Source organism: Halictus rubicundus, chromosome 10, assembly GCF_050948215.1.
Source record: "Halictus rubicundus isolate RS-2024b chromosome 10, iyHalRubi1_principal, whole genome shotgun sequence".
NCBI lineage: Eukaryota > Metazoa > Arthropoda > Insecta > Hymenoptera > Halictidae > Halictus > Halictus rubicundus.
In genome coordinates this window covers 14,814,897-14,830,587 of record NC_135158.1, presented here as the reverse complement: position 1 = coordinate 14,830,587, position 15,691 = coordinate 14,814,897, and the positions used below count along the sequence as shown (strand labels likewise).

The 15,691-nt window shown below is 40.6% G+C and overlaps 1 protein-coding gene across 1 annotated transcript; it reads left to right on the top strand.

Moving 5' to 3' along the window:
- Window positions 1-2,791: 2,791 nt before the first annotated feature.
- On the top strand, window positions 2,792-14,885 carry LOC143358211 (uncharacterized). The gene is made up of 4 exons (XM_076795172.1): window positions 2,792-3,231; window positions 8,699-8,943; window positions 9,609-9,759; window positions 10,531-14,885. The coding sequence occupies exons 1-4, from the start codon at window positions 3,099-3,101 to the stop codon at window positions 13,446-13,448; spliced, it is 3,447 nt and encodes a 1,148-aa protein (XP_076651287.1). The 5' UTR covers window positions 2,792-3,098; the 3' UTR covers window positions 13,449-14,885.
- Window positions 14,886-15,691: the final 806 nt, after the last annotated feature.

Below are 15,691 nucleotides of genomic sequence, written 5' to 3'. Positions count from 1 at the left end.
TATAACCATAGAAAAGTCAGAATTGAAATGTCAGAACCTACTTTGCCATTTAATTATTATTTATCTTAAAATATTATGTACGTCTTGTAGAATTGGTTCTCAGTCACACTAATGTCTGAAAACATTATTGATATTTTTATCTCAAAATGACTTACTTTTTAATCTGTTATATACTATATTCTACGGAGAAATCAGTTTATACTTTATATATTGTTTCATAAATGTTCTAATCAAAATCTGCTAACTTTTGATTTGTCTAATAAATGGCGCTGTTCTGTTATGCAGACCTGTTATACAAATCTATTTGTTGCGATTATTATTACTACGAAACAGTATATTTTAGATAAGAGGATTTGTACACACACCTAATTACGTACAATTATCGTGTCTTATTATATTATTTTTACATGTATGTAATTAGTAATTCGTTCCAAAAATATTTAACGTTTTTCGATCACGATAACGTAAATTGAATCTGTAAGAAGGAAGAAACTCTTGCTATTCGCTTTCAGATTGTTATTTACAATTTCACGCTTTAGGATTTCTGGCGTATAGAAATTAGACCGAGATCTAACGTATATAAATTAGGTGGAATCGTGTAGAAAACGGTACGTTATGATACGCTCGACGTAATCGGGTTTGCTAAAGCGCACCTGACGATGATGGCAATTAACAACGACTATTGTAACATTGACTTTTCTAACATTGTCACTTTATTATAATTTTTGAAATAGTATATCAGTTGTATTGCAGAATAAATTTCATAGGTCTATTTATTGCATGTATTTTTTTCAATTATATATTGCACACATGGTTATAGTTAAGTCATATAGAAATTGTTCGCAAAGACGTCTATAGCTTTATTTAAAAAATCAAATTATTTTATAACATATTTTTTGAATTTGTTCTACTTATTGTTAGCAGCAATTAAGACCGTAATGACCTTTTCCATGAATGCGGTGAAATTTTAATTTTAAGTTTTTGGTATCATCTGTATCGAATATTATTATTATTATACTTTATAATCTATTATTACCATTTTTATGTTAAAGAGGAAGTTCAAATTACAATCTATTAATATGGGAAATTGTTTGTATCTCAATTTTTATAAACAACGAATATGAACAATACCCAAAAACAGATAGATAAAATAAATGAGCAATATATCAACACGAGCTTAAAAGTATATCCGTTTACGCGTGCGCTACAAAAAAAAAAGTAAATACAGCTGATGTTGAATGATCAAATAAAAACCCTGATACACGCAAATATGTACTAACAAACGATACCTGTTATTGCTTCAACTCACAAATTTACGACTTTTTGATTGCATTTTAACTGCCTTCTATTCGGAAATCAATTGGCCATTAGAATTTATATTTCCCGTGAAAAAACTACGAAATCGCGGAAAGGTTACGCCAAGTCCAATAATCTGCACAGTTCTATAGCATTTGAAACCAGTTTCGCACGTTCAACGAATTGTATACTTAAAAAACCGTCTATTCGATAAATGTCGCCGAACAACGACAAGATAATTATATAAATTCACGTTTGCCATTTGAAAAACGTTTCGCACGATCAACGACGTTGACTCTTGTCAAAATCATGTACCCGGTGCAGTTCAAACCAGCTCGAGCAAAAATCCAAATTCGCGTATGTGACTTCCACTAATATTCGGACGCTCTTAAACGTCGCATAACTTCGTCAATATTGGACTATACTACTTAAATTTTTTTGAGAAGTTAGAACAATTGAATATTTCATTTAAATCGGTCAACTTTGCAATGAGCTACAAACTTTTAACGATGAAAACTTAAGGGCGAAAGTCGCAGAATTTTGGACTTGTCAGGGAATTGCGCCCTTATGTGATCATTTTGGAACATCTGTAGCTCATTGCAATGTTGACCGATTTTCATGAAATTCTCAGAATCTGTACAATTCATACAGATCTACAAATCGTACTTTCTCAATTTTCAATGTAAGTCCACATAAGAAAGTTGCAAAATACAACTTTTAGTATTTTCTCTGCAATTTCGACCAATTGCAATTTTTGGTAAACAATTTTTTTCACTTTACGTAGCAAACCAATTGTGCTGACTTATTGAAAAAAACTAAATCGTATGGTTCAATATTAACAAAGCTATACAATTTTTAAAAGCGTCCGAACATTAGTGGGTGTCACTGTGCATGAAACAAATCTCGGCGATACGCTGCCGAAATGTTTCATCAAATAAATGACTGACACGAGGTTTCGCGTTCTCGTTTAATAAAACCAAGAACAAAAAAAGAAAAAGAAAAACGAAAAGAAAGGAGCCAGGAACAGAAGGTAAAAAAAAAGGACGATCCTAATCAATACACGAACCGTTTCCTTACACGCCTACGGTTTGCATTCACGCAGCGCTTCTAGGCTAGGTACCAGAAAATACGGTCAGCTCTGAAATGGTGAAGGAATGCCGGTGTGTTCCCCTTCTCCTTTGAAATGCTGGTTCCACTGGTGCCCCCCGGCCCTCCGTAAATCGCGTGGAGGTGGAATCCCCCACCTCATAGGCAGAAGCACCTGTTGCGCAGCTACCTGTTTTACTCGATCCATGGGTCCGTTCTCTGTCTCTGTCTTTCTTTCTCTTTCCCTCCTTCTCTCTCCCCGTTCTCTAACAACGCCTCTCGCTCTCTCCGACCGTGTCTCTCTCTCTCTCTCTCTCTCTCTCTCTCTTGGATTCTGTCGGTCTCCGTCTCACCGTGTTTCTCTCTGTCTCTGGTTCTCTTTCCTTTTTCTCTCTGTCTCTCAGTATCGTGCACGGTGTCACGGCAGTAGGACGGTCTCCGATCGGCGGTGGTGATTCTTCGGGTAAAAGGGCAACGACTCGTCAGGTGAAAATAAATGTCTCCTTATGCACATCGCACGGAGCCACGGTAAACAGTTGCGGCCCGTAGCCACCGCGGCGGGTTCACCACGGGGAAATTCCTGACGGCGCGCGGGGAAACGCGACTAACGGCCGCCCGAGAGACGGGGAGACGCGCGACAAGCGACAAGCGACGCGCAACCCGACCGCCAACTTGGAAATGCATCGGGCAAGAGTTTGAGAACGAAGAAAGGAGCAATGGAGGACGAGCCACAGGATACCTGTTTCGGTGCAGGAAGTGTGGCAGGGGCTGTGATCGGTACATTTCTGACGACGATACTGCTGCTGGTCGTCGCCGCGTTTCTTTACAGACAGTGGCGCAGGCACAAAGGTGAGTCGGGGGCCACCTAATTTTTCTCCTGTGTTCAAGTTCTCGCTCCCCCCCCCCCACCGAAATTTCGAAATCTCTGCGATCTGTAATTCGCGACTCGTCGAGTGGCAGAGAGCTCTCAGGCCGCAGGCACACACACACACACCGTGGATCCTCCTCTCGCTGACAGATCTCTCAGGCGCGGCTAGCAGCGTTCGGGATCCTGCGTGTCCGCTCGAGCGCGCTCTATTTGCCCGGTGGAAATGATCGCGGCAACGTTGCTCGACTGGTTCGGTCGGCTCATTCGTGGAATAAATGCTATTTTATCATAGAGGACAACGTGATTCGCCATGGCTCACCTATACTTTTGCCTATGCGCGTCGACGGGAAGAGGCGTATACAAGGTCCGATGGAATTTCTTGCGCAACAAAGTTGGAATTTATTGCCACCCGTTCTCTGGAGCCTCCGCCGAACGTACGAATGTACAATGTACGTGCGAGATACCTTTCGCACGCATACGCGCGCACCTCCCTGTTTTTTCTTCTTTTCTTTCTTTTTTCTCCGGTAATTCTTCCGACCAACTTTTCGGTTCGGTTCGTTACGGGGCGGTACGCTACGTAGGCATCGACGGGTATAATTATGCAAAGAATTCGCTTGCGCATAACATCCTGTAGATCGTGATGGGACGCACCGTCGGGAATGCGCGCGGTATGGAACGAGCCTCGTAAGTCCGAACGATCCGTGAATCGATCTCGGATCCGAGATTCTCTGGTCGGCGATCGGCGATCAGTGGTCCTAATCGATGAATTAGAAGGGAAAAAGTTAAAAAAAAAACACGTATCAGTGAATTTTTTATGTACTACGCATCCCACAGAGACACAGTGACCTCTGGCATTAGTCTCATTCGCAATGAAAGAAACGACGAACGCGAATATCTGGTCGCAACGCATAATTGTTTTAGGTTACTCGATCGCTTGTCGCGAAATAGTGTATGTGAACACGTGTGGTCTGATTACCTGCCATTATAAATACTTTTATATTCGTAATAATATGAATTCCACAGTTGAAGGTAAATATAGAACTACAAATTTATTTGAATTTAGTGACTCATATTGTTATTTCTACTTAGGGACATCTTGATACACATAGTCCTCGTTTCTTTCGTAAGCTATTCCACGTTTTGTGGAGTGCAGAACACAAGTAACTAAATGTTACTAATTCAAACTATTTTTAAGCAAGAGCAACACTCCTGTACTCGATAGAAGTTCAATAGCTTTTCGCCTTCGGTTGCCATTTTGTGAGAAACAATTTTTTTTTGTAGACAGAGTGCGCGCTATCACTCGGCGGGACATGGTTATTCACCTGAAGCAATTATGCCTTATGCAATCGACTATGACCAAGAATCGTCGTATGCTCGTAAATTATTTCGAGAATCAGCTAGAAAGTACAGGAGGTCAAAATTGTTCAAATGGAACGGTTGCCCGCGGGCAAGGGCGCCCTCCGATGCTCGCGGGCACAGCCACGGGCAAGTAGAATACTGAATTATCATCAGAGGAATGCTAAATTGAAAAATAATCATCTGTCCCAGTAAGTTATCAGTTTTTTAATCATAAATTGCATCACCATATCTCGAAAACATCGCATCAGGTCTCATTCAATTTAGATTGAAAAAATATACAAATAATGGTATTGTGCTCAACAGAAGAAATGATTTTAGTATTTTTTCCTCCTGAATTCGTCGATTGGGACCACTGTGCGCCGGTCGAAATTCGAAATCGTCCAGGTGCGCGCAGAGGCGAGCGCGTATCGGCGCGTAAAAACGACGTGGTTCGTTATGGTGCACGCACGATCGTTTTCGCCGTTTGCGACGCAATTGATGGTTGTGTCCGCGCAAAAGGCAGGACCTTGGAGCGCCACCGAAGAGATACGACGGTACACGAAAGTCCGCAGCGTTCGGGTGTATACGTACCTACGTCGTCGGAATTTCTATTCTACAGTTGAACGATGTTTACGGTCTACGGACGGTAAAACGTTTCTTCACGGAAAATGCATTCCGTGTCTCGGGATCGGTCGCCCGAGTGATACCAGTTATCGTACCCGTTGTTTTAGTGGAATGCGACGCGCGTTGAACGCGTGACGCGTTTCCGCCGTCCCGAGACGATCGGTTTCGGCCCATCCTTCAAAACGACACAGAATTTTGGGGCGCATTCAGTTTCCTACTCGCGAGGAACCGTGTCACGGAGAATGTCATGGCGAACGTTCAGACCGTTGGCGAAACCACCTCTTTCACCGTCCGATCATTAATAGCTTCGACCATAAGACGCTTTATTTTTTTATCGTCGCCAGAAAACCAAACGAGTTTCTTCTAAATAGAATAACTTGATAATGCTTTCAGGAATCCTTGTAAGAACGTTATAAATTTTAGAAGAACGACTCCGAGGCTACCTTCGAAATAACATAGGCGATTGTGCATGATAATTTTGTAAATATCGATTAGTTGATGTCTGTTGTTATTTAGAAAAAATACAATTCGCTCCAGACAGTGGTTTCAGTAAAGAGACCGATTATAATCGGACGTCTTTACCGGTAACAGTCCCTAAGTATATGTTCATATATCTTGATTATTCTTATATCTTAATGTCAATATACGTTGAGGATGATAACCGGGTCACAGTAACCTTCGTCGTTTAACCCTTAGCACTCGAATGGCGACTGTAAGGCGCCACTGAAAATTGCTGTATCATTATTCAAAATATTTTTTGCATTATTAAATTTATTTGTATTTAATAAATTAACATGACAAAACATATATAGAGGGGAAATATTGTACGTCGGAAGAAACGTTTGGTTTTGGAGTTAAAATAGCTTCGAGTGCAAATGGTTAATTTTTGCAGAATTATGTGCACTCGAATACGAAAAGGATATTGCATTCGCGAAGAAATAAACAAAATCATTTTAAACTTTCTAAAGAAATATTTTTTGTAATTATAATAACTGTGATGAAACGAGGTCGTAAATAGGCATGGAAATACTGAAAACAATAACACCGTGTAATTGTATCCGTTGCTAACGATGTCACCCGGCGCATCGAGTTACCGGTACTCCGGATAAATGACTCTCGAGATAATCGAAGACTCGGATGATAGAGATTTGATTAGAATTAAAAACATTTCATTCAAACAGAAAACAATCGAACAATAGATAATCCTTGCTACCTGTCTATTCAGAATCTTTTGCGTTGATCAAGGTAGAATGTATTTTTCCTTCCAAATTATTTGTCTTTCAGGAAAGACATTTGTGCGGTAGAAAAAACATATTTTGTACAAGTTGAACGTCTCAGCCAGAATGTTAATTAATTCTATATTTTAACTTTGTCTAGTAATGTTTAGCAACGACGTGACGACTGACATACTTCATACACGTACGTGAGATAGAAAGTGTATACATACGTATTAAGAGTGCAAATTTTTGTATCTGTTTTAATAGATAATAGAAAAATAGCGGTAGAAATAATAACAGTCAATGTTAGTCATCGCAATCGTCTTTTATAATGACACCGTGTCTTGAAAACTAAAGAATATAATATACTAACGGCTTCAAGGTTGTTTGTGTATTTTCCACAGAAAATTCAGTTCTCTGGGTCACGAGTTGTTATCACTTGTGACGAAAGTACTTAAGCATTGTTAGTTTACACTGAACGATAGATTATAACGCAACGGTTGAAACGTTGGAACAAACGTGTACTCGAGTGAAAAGATTGTACGATGATTAATAGATCCGAATGATAATGACCTCTAATGGAAACACTTCAAAAAGAATTGTACAGAAAACGACAGATAATATAAATTAATAGTCTGAGAAATCCGAATAAGAATTGGTACCGTCAAATAAGAAAGAAAGATACACTTTAATGTTAAGTTAAAATCAGTTAGGAAGTTTTAACAAACTTTTCAGTTTCTAATTTATTCTAATTGCAAAATATCATGCGAACATTTACTCCGCCAAAATGTAAGGTTACTACAATCTCACGCACGTACCTTCGGAATGAACGCATTTTTTAACATCAATTAGTTCAAGTCTAGTGCCTTTTTGAAATGCCCTGAACAGGTGGCTTATCGAATTCTTTAAATATATATTAGCTGATACTGTTAAATATATCTTGTTCTACCTTTTTAAAATTGTAACACGCAAAGTATAATATTAGGTAACATTGTTTGACTGTATGAAGCGCCGCGAATTTTTATTAAACGCAATTACTTTATTTATTTTAAATATCTCTGTTACAGCCGCAGTTGAATTATTTCATATTATTACTAAATATATTTATGACGACAGTTATTTGTAACAAAATATATTTCTTTGAGTCCGTTGAATTTTCAATTTATTCTCAGAATAGGGAAAAATAAAACTAAAACAATCTCTTCACATGCTGACACAACAGGTTTTCATAGTAAAACGCACTCGGAGAATCTAAGTACGGTTAGACTATGCGCTTTGGAAGCGCCAGAATGGAATGTATAATTCCTGATACATACGTGCATGCTGCGTGCATCACCTTGCTAAACATACTAAATAAGTATAAATCTGCTCGATGATATCACCGTTTACGATGACATAAACTACATAATAACGAGCCTCGAGCAACGTTCTCGCAAGCATTTTGCATGTCTCCAAAACTTTCCTAAACGGCATTATGTAAGTTTTCTATGCCAATTATACCGACATTTTCTCGTAGGATATTGTATCTAGAAATCGTACACGAGTAAACCGAAAGTGTAGTGGCAATCGTGTACGAGTATCTCGATATCATTCACTCGAGACACACCTAACTGCCAGCAGTTCTCCTACCATAGTCTCGTAGAACTCCACTTTCTTGCCGCTTATTAAGGCTCATCTGCATATGAAAAATGGCCACAAATAAGCCTCGAGCGAGCGGAATCGAATACCTCAAGCGATAGTTAAACTAAAATTCGCCGAAATATTGTTGGTCATCGGCTCATTGTCAATTATCGACGTATGTGATTAAACAAAAGCATCTTGAATCAACCATGACATCGTTTTGCACGAATATGCTAAAGAATTCACTGGCGGTCTTGTTTGCAAATGTAGATAGGTCAGTGGCTCGTAGAAAAACTTATTTTCAATGCATAATGTGCACATTGTTTTGAATTTGCATACGTATTATTTCACAGGATGTCTACTATAACGATCGCATAAGACCATTACGCTTCAGGAGTACCTGTTTCATCGGCAAACACGTACCATCAACGCGATGACCTGTTAGCCTACATAAAAATGTTGCTCCGCATGTGCATAAACAAGTTTTCGAAACAACCACGCATCCTATCTAATCAACTTCCGCGAATTTCGATTTCTTATATTTTGGTAAAAGAAAAAGCGCATAATGCTTTTTATTTAATGACAACGATATGTAATTTATAAAGTTGAAGTTTCGATAAATCCTAATGGGAAATGAATGTCTTTTCAGGAAAGCATCTGGTACTCGTAACGGACCCAGAAACCGTTGAAGAAGCTTACGCCTTCGACAATCCGTGTTTCAAGGATGTCACCGTGTCGACGGCTAATCGAACTCGAGAAGGTGTGGTATCTATGGCATCCGGCGACACTCCAGGTAAAGATTCTGTACGATGGTCGACATCTTGGACGTCCTTGGGTCTAGGATCAACTAATCGCAACGATAAGCGGAAAGCTCTCGACGATTCTTATGTCGGAGTAAGTATTCTTCTTCACCCATTATATTCTGTCCACTTTTCCCGAGAAACTCTTGCGTATTTCTGGTTTTTCTACACGCCGTCGTTGCATAACCTGTTAATAATATTTTTAACAGCTTAAGTCGCACTCGCGAGACAAGTTATTTAAATATTCGAATGCCTGCCGAGAACAAGAACAAGCTAAAAGCGCGTAGAAACATATTTAAAAATGTTGCGAACAATAATTGTTTGAAAGAAACTCGACGCGACTTCGAAGTGCACGAAGGAAAATTTCATTTCGATATTCCAAACGCGCCGACAAGTATTTGGCATGGCCAAATTTGGATGTGCGTACAGTTAATCTAGCCATGTTCGACGCGTGCCTCTGCGTTTCTTGACGAAGAGGAAGTCCGTTGCGTATAAGTTGAATTACAATGTCAGCTTCACAATTATCTTCAACTGTGACTTCGGCTTCGGTTACTCCGCGTGCGTTAAAATCGAGAAATTTATTTAATAATTTCCGGTGGAAGCGTCTTTGTAATTTCTAAATAATTACGAAATGAAAATTGCGAAACCGGTCGTGACGCGGCTAGTATTGAAGGAAACATTCTATTTATTTATAGAAATGTTGCGGGAGATAATTTTGGAGAAAATCTGATTTTCATGGAATGCGATCTTTTTGTGCAGCCTAAAGCCACCAAGGTTAACGTAGTCAGCCTGAAGAGCCGGGACTTCACAGGACTTGGATTTAATATTTGCGGTAACATGAGAGAGGGTATTTTTGTTAAAGACCTCCTGCACCGTGGGCCTGCATCAGAATCTGGTCGAATACATCCTGGTTAGTAATTTCCTAGAAACAGCGGATCGATAATATACAAGTCTAATAGATCTCTTTATTCAGCATATTTTTAAACAGCATTTGCATACCTTCGAAACATATTTTATTCATCATTTCTACTTCAAAATTAAACAGCATTTATTCGATAACCATTACTTTAAACTATTTTCAAGGTAAGAACGACATGCTACAAGTCTTTTTCTAAAGAGACCATGTACTCTTTATTATTGGCTTCTTCAAAAGCGTCAAGCCTTACCTTGCTGACTTTTTGCTAGAACTCATGACACTCAGAATAACGATTTCATTGACATTCACATGGTCAACTTACTTAACGCGTGGCAAAAGAGTTGCGATCATTTTCAGAAGATTTTTTGCGATAAGGAACAAAATAATGAATTCCAGAGTAATAAAGAAATCCACGTCGAATTACATATTAGGTTGGGGAAAAAGAAATCCATCATTTTTACGTGAACTTCAAGACTTTATTTAACATGTTTCGGATTGTCCGATTTGGGTCAAATGTGCACCGTTTTGTTCTGTAATTTGTTGCCATTTTAAAGGTAGCTTCATAAAGCCTCTCTCATAGAAGTCTTGGTCCCTACTGGCGAAAAACAATTTCTTATCAGTAAGGAAGTTTTGCAATGCAAGACGTAAAAGTAATGGATTTCTTTTTCCTCGACCTAATAGATGATAAAGATTGTCTAAGTAAAGCAATGCAAGCCGTAGAACAATCGCACATAAAAACTGATTGAGCATTGTCTATGATTCCAGGAGATCGTATCGCCAGCGTAAAAATTAGTTTCCGAAGCATGGTGTACGAGGATGCCCTAACGATTTTAAGCTACGCTTCGCCGTACGACGTGAAGCTCGAGGTCGAGACCGGTGGGACCGGGTCAAAGCCAACCACGCTGCTGAAGAAAACCGTTGGTCCTAGCGGCGCAAGGATTTGCCATCCTTTGTACAGAAGCCAGTCGATCCCGGAGCTCTCGCAGTCGAAGTACCTCGCGAAGAGGCTGTTCATCGTCGACCCGAACGAGTCCGTCAACTCGAGTTACTCGACGATGAACTCCACCTTGAAGTCGACGAAATCGACGCCGATCAACCAGTACGAGAAACGGCACGACGAGGGGACGAAGAGCAATCATCAAAAATTCGGCATCAAGGTTCTTCCGGCTCTCGACGGCACGGTTCACCGTATCGAGAATCAAAACGAGCACAACACGAACCTCGAGAGAAGAAACTCGAAGAAGCTGGACACGGAGAAGCACCTGTCGAATACCAACAAAGGTTCCTACGTTGCCGACAAGAAAGAAGAAGTTCAACGCCAACAGAATGCCCAAGGTACACCGACAACGAGGACCGACGTGTTCGATGATCGTGGCATGGACGCGCAAGGGTCGGACAAGGACGAAAGGGACGGGGAAACGTCGATTCACATTCCCTCGGAAGTACCAGCGGAAGTGCATAACGCGGCCGTCGCCGCTCGCAGAAACCGGAAAAATAGCTCGGAGCTATTGAGTCTACAGAAGAACGTTGAAACTGTTGAGACAGAGGACCAGAAGAATGTACAAAAGAACAAAAGGAAAGCTCCGCAACCGCCGAAGGGCAACAGCCACGAAACTGAGCAAACATCTGCCGCGAAGAAAGACTCCGTGACAAAGGCAGGGCAGCAGGAGTCGAGGAAAGAGGACGAGATCAACAGTATCACCGATTACGCGGAATCTTTGACCGATTACGTAAAGAAGGTGCGCAACAGCGCGGAGAAACCGAATTCGCGAGGGGAGCAGAAAATGGAGGGCTTGATGATCGACGCCAGACAATCCGAATCCGACACCGACAGCGAAATACAAAACAATTTCACGACCATCGAGCTGAACTCGGCCGACATCACGATTCACCGGACACCTATACCGGAGACGAACGACGACGACGACGAAGACGACGTTTACAGGAAGGCAGCCAGTTTAGGCGACTTGTCGAAATACGAGTGCAGAACGTCGGCGACCCTCGAGAGAGCACAGAGCTTAGACATGACGGATACTGGCACGAAGAAACGCAAGGCGCCACTTCCGCCGGAAGACATCAACGAGTCCACCGAGGACCTGACCAAGCTAGACCAGATGGACACTTTTGACAGACGGTTGCTGAAGAAGTCGAACGAGTGGGGCAACCTGGAGGACGTTGTATGGCGTAAGAAACCCGATCACGACGACAGATCGAAGAAACTGAGAACCACGAAGCCGGGAAACGATTCATTGGAACGGTCGAAGTCCGCCGTAGAGATCAAAGCGAAAGATGACAGCACCGTGCCAAAGGGAAAACCTGAAGAGGACGACGACGAAATCAGCATCGAGCTGTTCAATTTTCCCCTGACTAAGAGACTCTCGGAGGAATTCATTCACGCGGAGCGAATGTTCAATCCTGACGAGGACAACTCGCTGGCTAGAATCGTGAACGACGGTACGGTCGTGAAAAGTCCGACGCCGGATGAGATGGAGCGGAAGTTCAAGCAGAGCACATCGTTGCCCGATCAGTACAACGAGGACGTTGTAGCCACGGACGATTCATCGGACGAAGAGGAGAAGTCGGTGAACAAAGATTTCGCTAAAGCTTTGAAGCACTTCGAGGCGTACGCGGACAAATCGCCGAGCTTCTCGGAGTCGTCGAAACACGAGCCGTTCCGTTTCAAGAGTTGGAAGGACGACGGTTCATTGTCGGACGGCAACGAGCCGATCTCTTATGCCGGGAAGAAGGAGGTCGAAGAAGAACCGGCGACGAAGGTCACCGTGAAGAGAGGCTGCCACGTGTGTTCGGACAACTGCAACCGCCACGAAGCATGCAAGAAGAGGGCCTTCTCTTCGAAACGATCGTCCACACCGATACCCTTGCAGGACTACACTTCGAACTCGACCGAGGGCAACGGTGCCGATTCGATAACGATCCAGGACGAAGAGGTGGCTGACTCGACGCCGCATCCGCACGGTGCCACGCTCAAGCAAAGGGAGAACATCGGCGAGACGTCGCCGATCGATTTCACGCCGCCGTCGAAACGAGCGATCGATGTCCCGACTAGTCAGAGAATCGAGCGAGAAAACGACGAGGACGAGGACGGGTACGAATTCGGATCCGGCGTGACCGTCAGCAGCAAGAACTTGTTCGACCGTGACGATCGGCGTAATATTAACAATATCAGTGTTTCCAGTGGTGAGAACAGTGAAGACAGCGGCCTGGTCGGCGAATCGATGGATTACAATCCGCAAGACTTCGACAACCGGCCGTCCCTGCCGAACACACCGATGCCGCAGAAGATGACGTACATCACCGAAATCAAGCTGTCGCCTAACAGGGAGAAGCTCCAAGGCGACGTCGACGAGAGCAATGAAACGCTTTGCATAATGGGTGGCAAAGAGAGGAGATCGGGCCAGAACGAAATCAAAACGACGACGACCACGTCGAACGGGAAGACCTCGAACAAGAAGCCACCGGTTCCTCCTCGAAGAACTGACATGGTCAAGTCGAATAAAAAAGGCAGCCCCGAGAAGCAAGTTATCTACGTGGCCGAATACAAGCCCAGCGAATCGAAGAGCGCCGACGACTCGGATTCGAATCAGGAGCTGAAACAGTCGGACACCGCTACGAAGAAACTTGAACAATGGACATTTTTAGAGGACAAAGAACAAAATCGATGAACATCAACCAGTGAGTCGGAAATTGAAAATATTGTTCGGCTGTTGAGGAACGTTACGAGATGATCGATAATAACGTTCTAATGTACAAGTTTTACTGTTTTCCTTTTTCTTTTTTATTACGTCTTTAATTATCAAGATGATAATGAACGCGTTTCAAGCTAAACGTATTAGCTCTAGTGCAGATTTCGTTATCGTCTCACCATTGGAAATGTCAGCAGATTACTATGATCAACAACAGGAATTAAATATCGCGAACATGAGGAACAATTTTGATATACTGTACTCAGCCTTTATCGCACGAACGAATCAGACGTCGATCGTTATTATACAGACGTGTTACATGTATTACGCTCATCCTAAATAGATCTGCTCTTGAACTAGTCGAAAAGAAAATTTATTTAGTATCTTCTTCGATCACCCGAAAAGACTGGCTCTTGTTTAAAAATGTGTTTTTTTTTTTTGATGTTTTGATAAAAGCGTTTATCGTTGTAAATTAAATTGTATTTATTTCTCAACGCCGTGTTTCTTTTTTTTTTCTTTTTATTTTAAAAATTATCGTAATTAGAGTTTGTATTATACGGAAATTTCATGCTTGTAAGGTAGTGCAGTATTATAAAGTGTCACATGTGCCGTTAATCGCATATGTACTTACGTAAGTACCTACAATCAACGCTTACTCTGCTTTTACACGTATAGATTTTGATTGTGCTGATCGGCCATTTTACGCATGACTGATCACTTTTTAGACCCCATGATAATGAATCCGGTAAAACGACAACTAATTCGCAGCTTTTCTTACAATATCGAACCACAGTTGTTTGATCTCCAAAACTATTAGTTGTACTTATATTATCTCCAAAAATTATTATCACAAGTCGTAAACAATTCGCAATCAAACCATCCGCAAAAATATAATCCAATCTGTACAATCTCCTCTACAAAATAGTCTTTGAATAGTCTTTGGGATTGGGTCCCAAAAGCAATTTGTTTATGATTGAATTTCGTTACTTACAGTTCTTTGCAATTTTATTGATCTGTATTTGTTGCTTGTTTATATGATCGAGTACCAGTTACAACGTAGAACATAGTATATGTATAAGAAGGTACGTGTTGTGACATAAGATGTGTAAAATATGTCCCAAAAATATTATATGTTCGACTAGCGACACGTTTAGCTAAAGAAAGAACAAATGTTGACAGTTTTATATAGTGTATGTGTTCTACATGATTGCAATATTGTTGTGTGCTATTATTTAGTGATAATCGTTCAAATTTCAAACACGAGAAGCTCCGCTACGGCGCCATGTTCATTTCACCCGTTATACAATAATGAAATCCTCTCGAATTCTCTTGTTTTATTATATTTTGTTACTTAAAACTTAAATTTTATCTAACCTTGAACTTCTTGAGCGTGTAACAAGACAATGTTCTTTTCTATTTTTATTTTGATTGTGTTAAACAGTAAGTGGACAGCAATGGAACAAGTATACATATAGTGTATAGTATAGTTTTATTGTAGTCATAACGATTGACGTAATCATGGGATTGGAACATTTTCAAGACTAGTTGAAGATAAAAACAAACAAAATCTTGAAAGATTATTTTAACATATTCTCTACCATCTTACTCGTATGTGTATGAAATTATTTTTAGCAACGTACGAATTGACCTGTAGTAAATTAAAATTGTTGTATAAATTGGTAAGTAGGAGATATATGAAAAAAGAAAACACAGTATTTGAAGCACTTCAAAAGTTTGTTTAAAATGGTATGGTAGAGAACCTGTTATTTTACGGAAGTTAATAATGGACAAACGATGAACTTATTCCTTAAGTGTATGATCATATGAATATCAAGTCGTTCAAGGACTGTTAGCGTGTAACAATATTTACATAATTTTATACTTTAGTCATCAGGGTGCTCCTAAATTGTGTAATAAAATTTGCATGCATATGTTAATATGCAATTGTATAGTAGTGGTCGAAAGAAAAGTTCCAAAGACTCGAGGTAACAAAGTCTACAATCAATTTCATACAAATGAAGTGGCATTTATAGGCAACTAATTTTGGAAACCCTTTTAATGGTAAATTAAAATATTTAACTATTACCTAACTCATGCATGTATTATAAAATTACGAAAATTCTGAACTGTGTTCGGATATGTGCAATAATAAGATTATGTGTCTTTCAATTTTAATAGTAGGGATGGACGCAGAAATTCTTTGGGATTAAAAAGATTTGGCA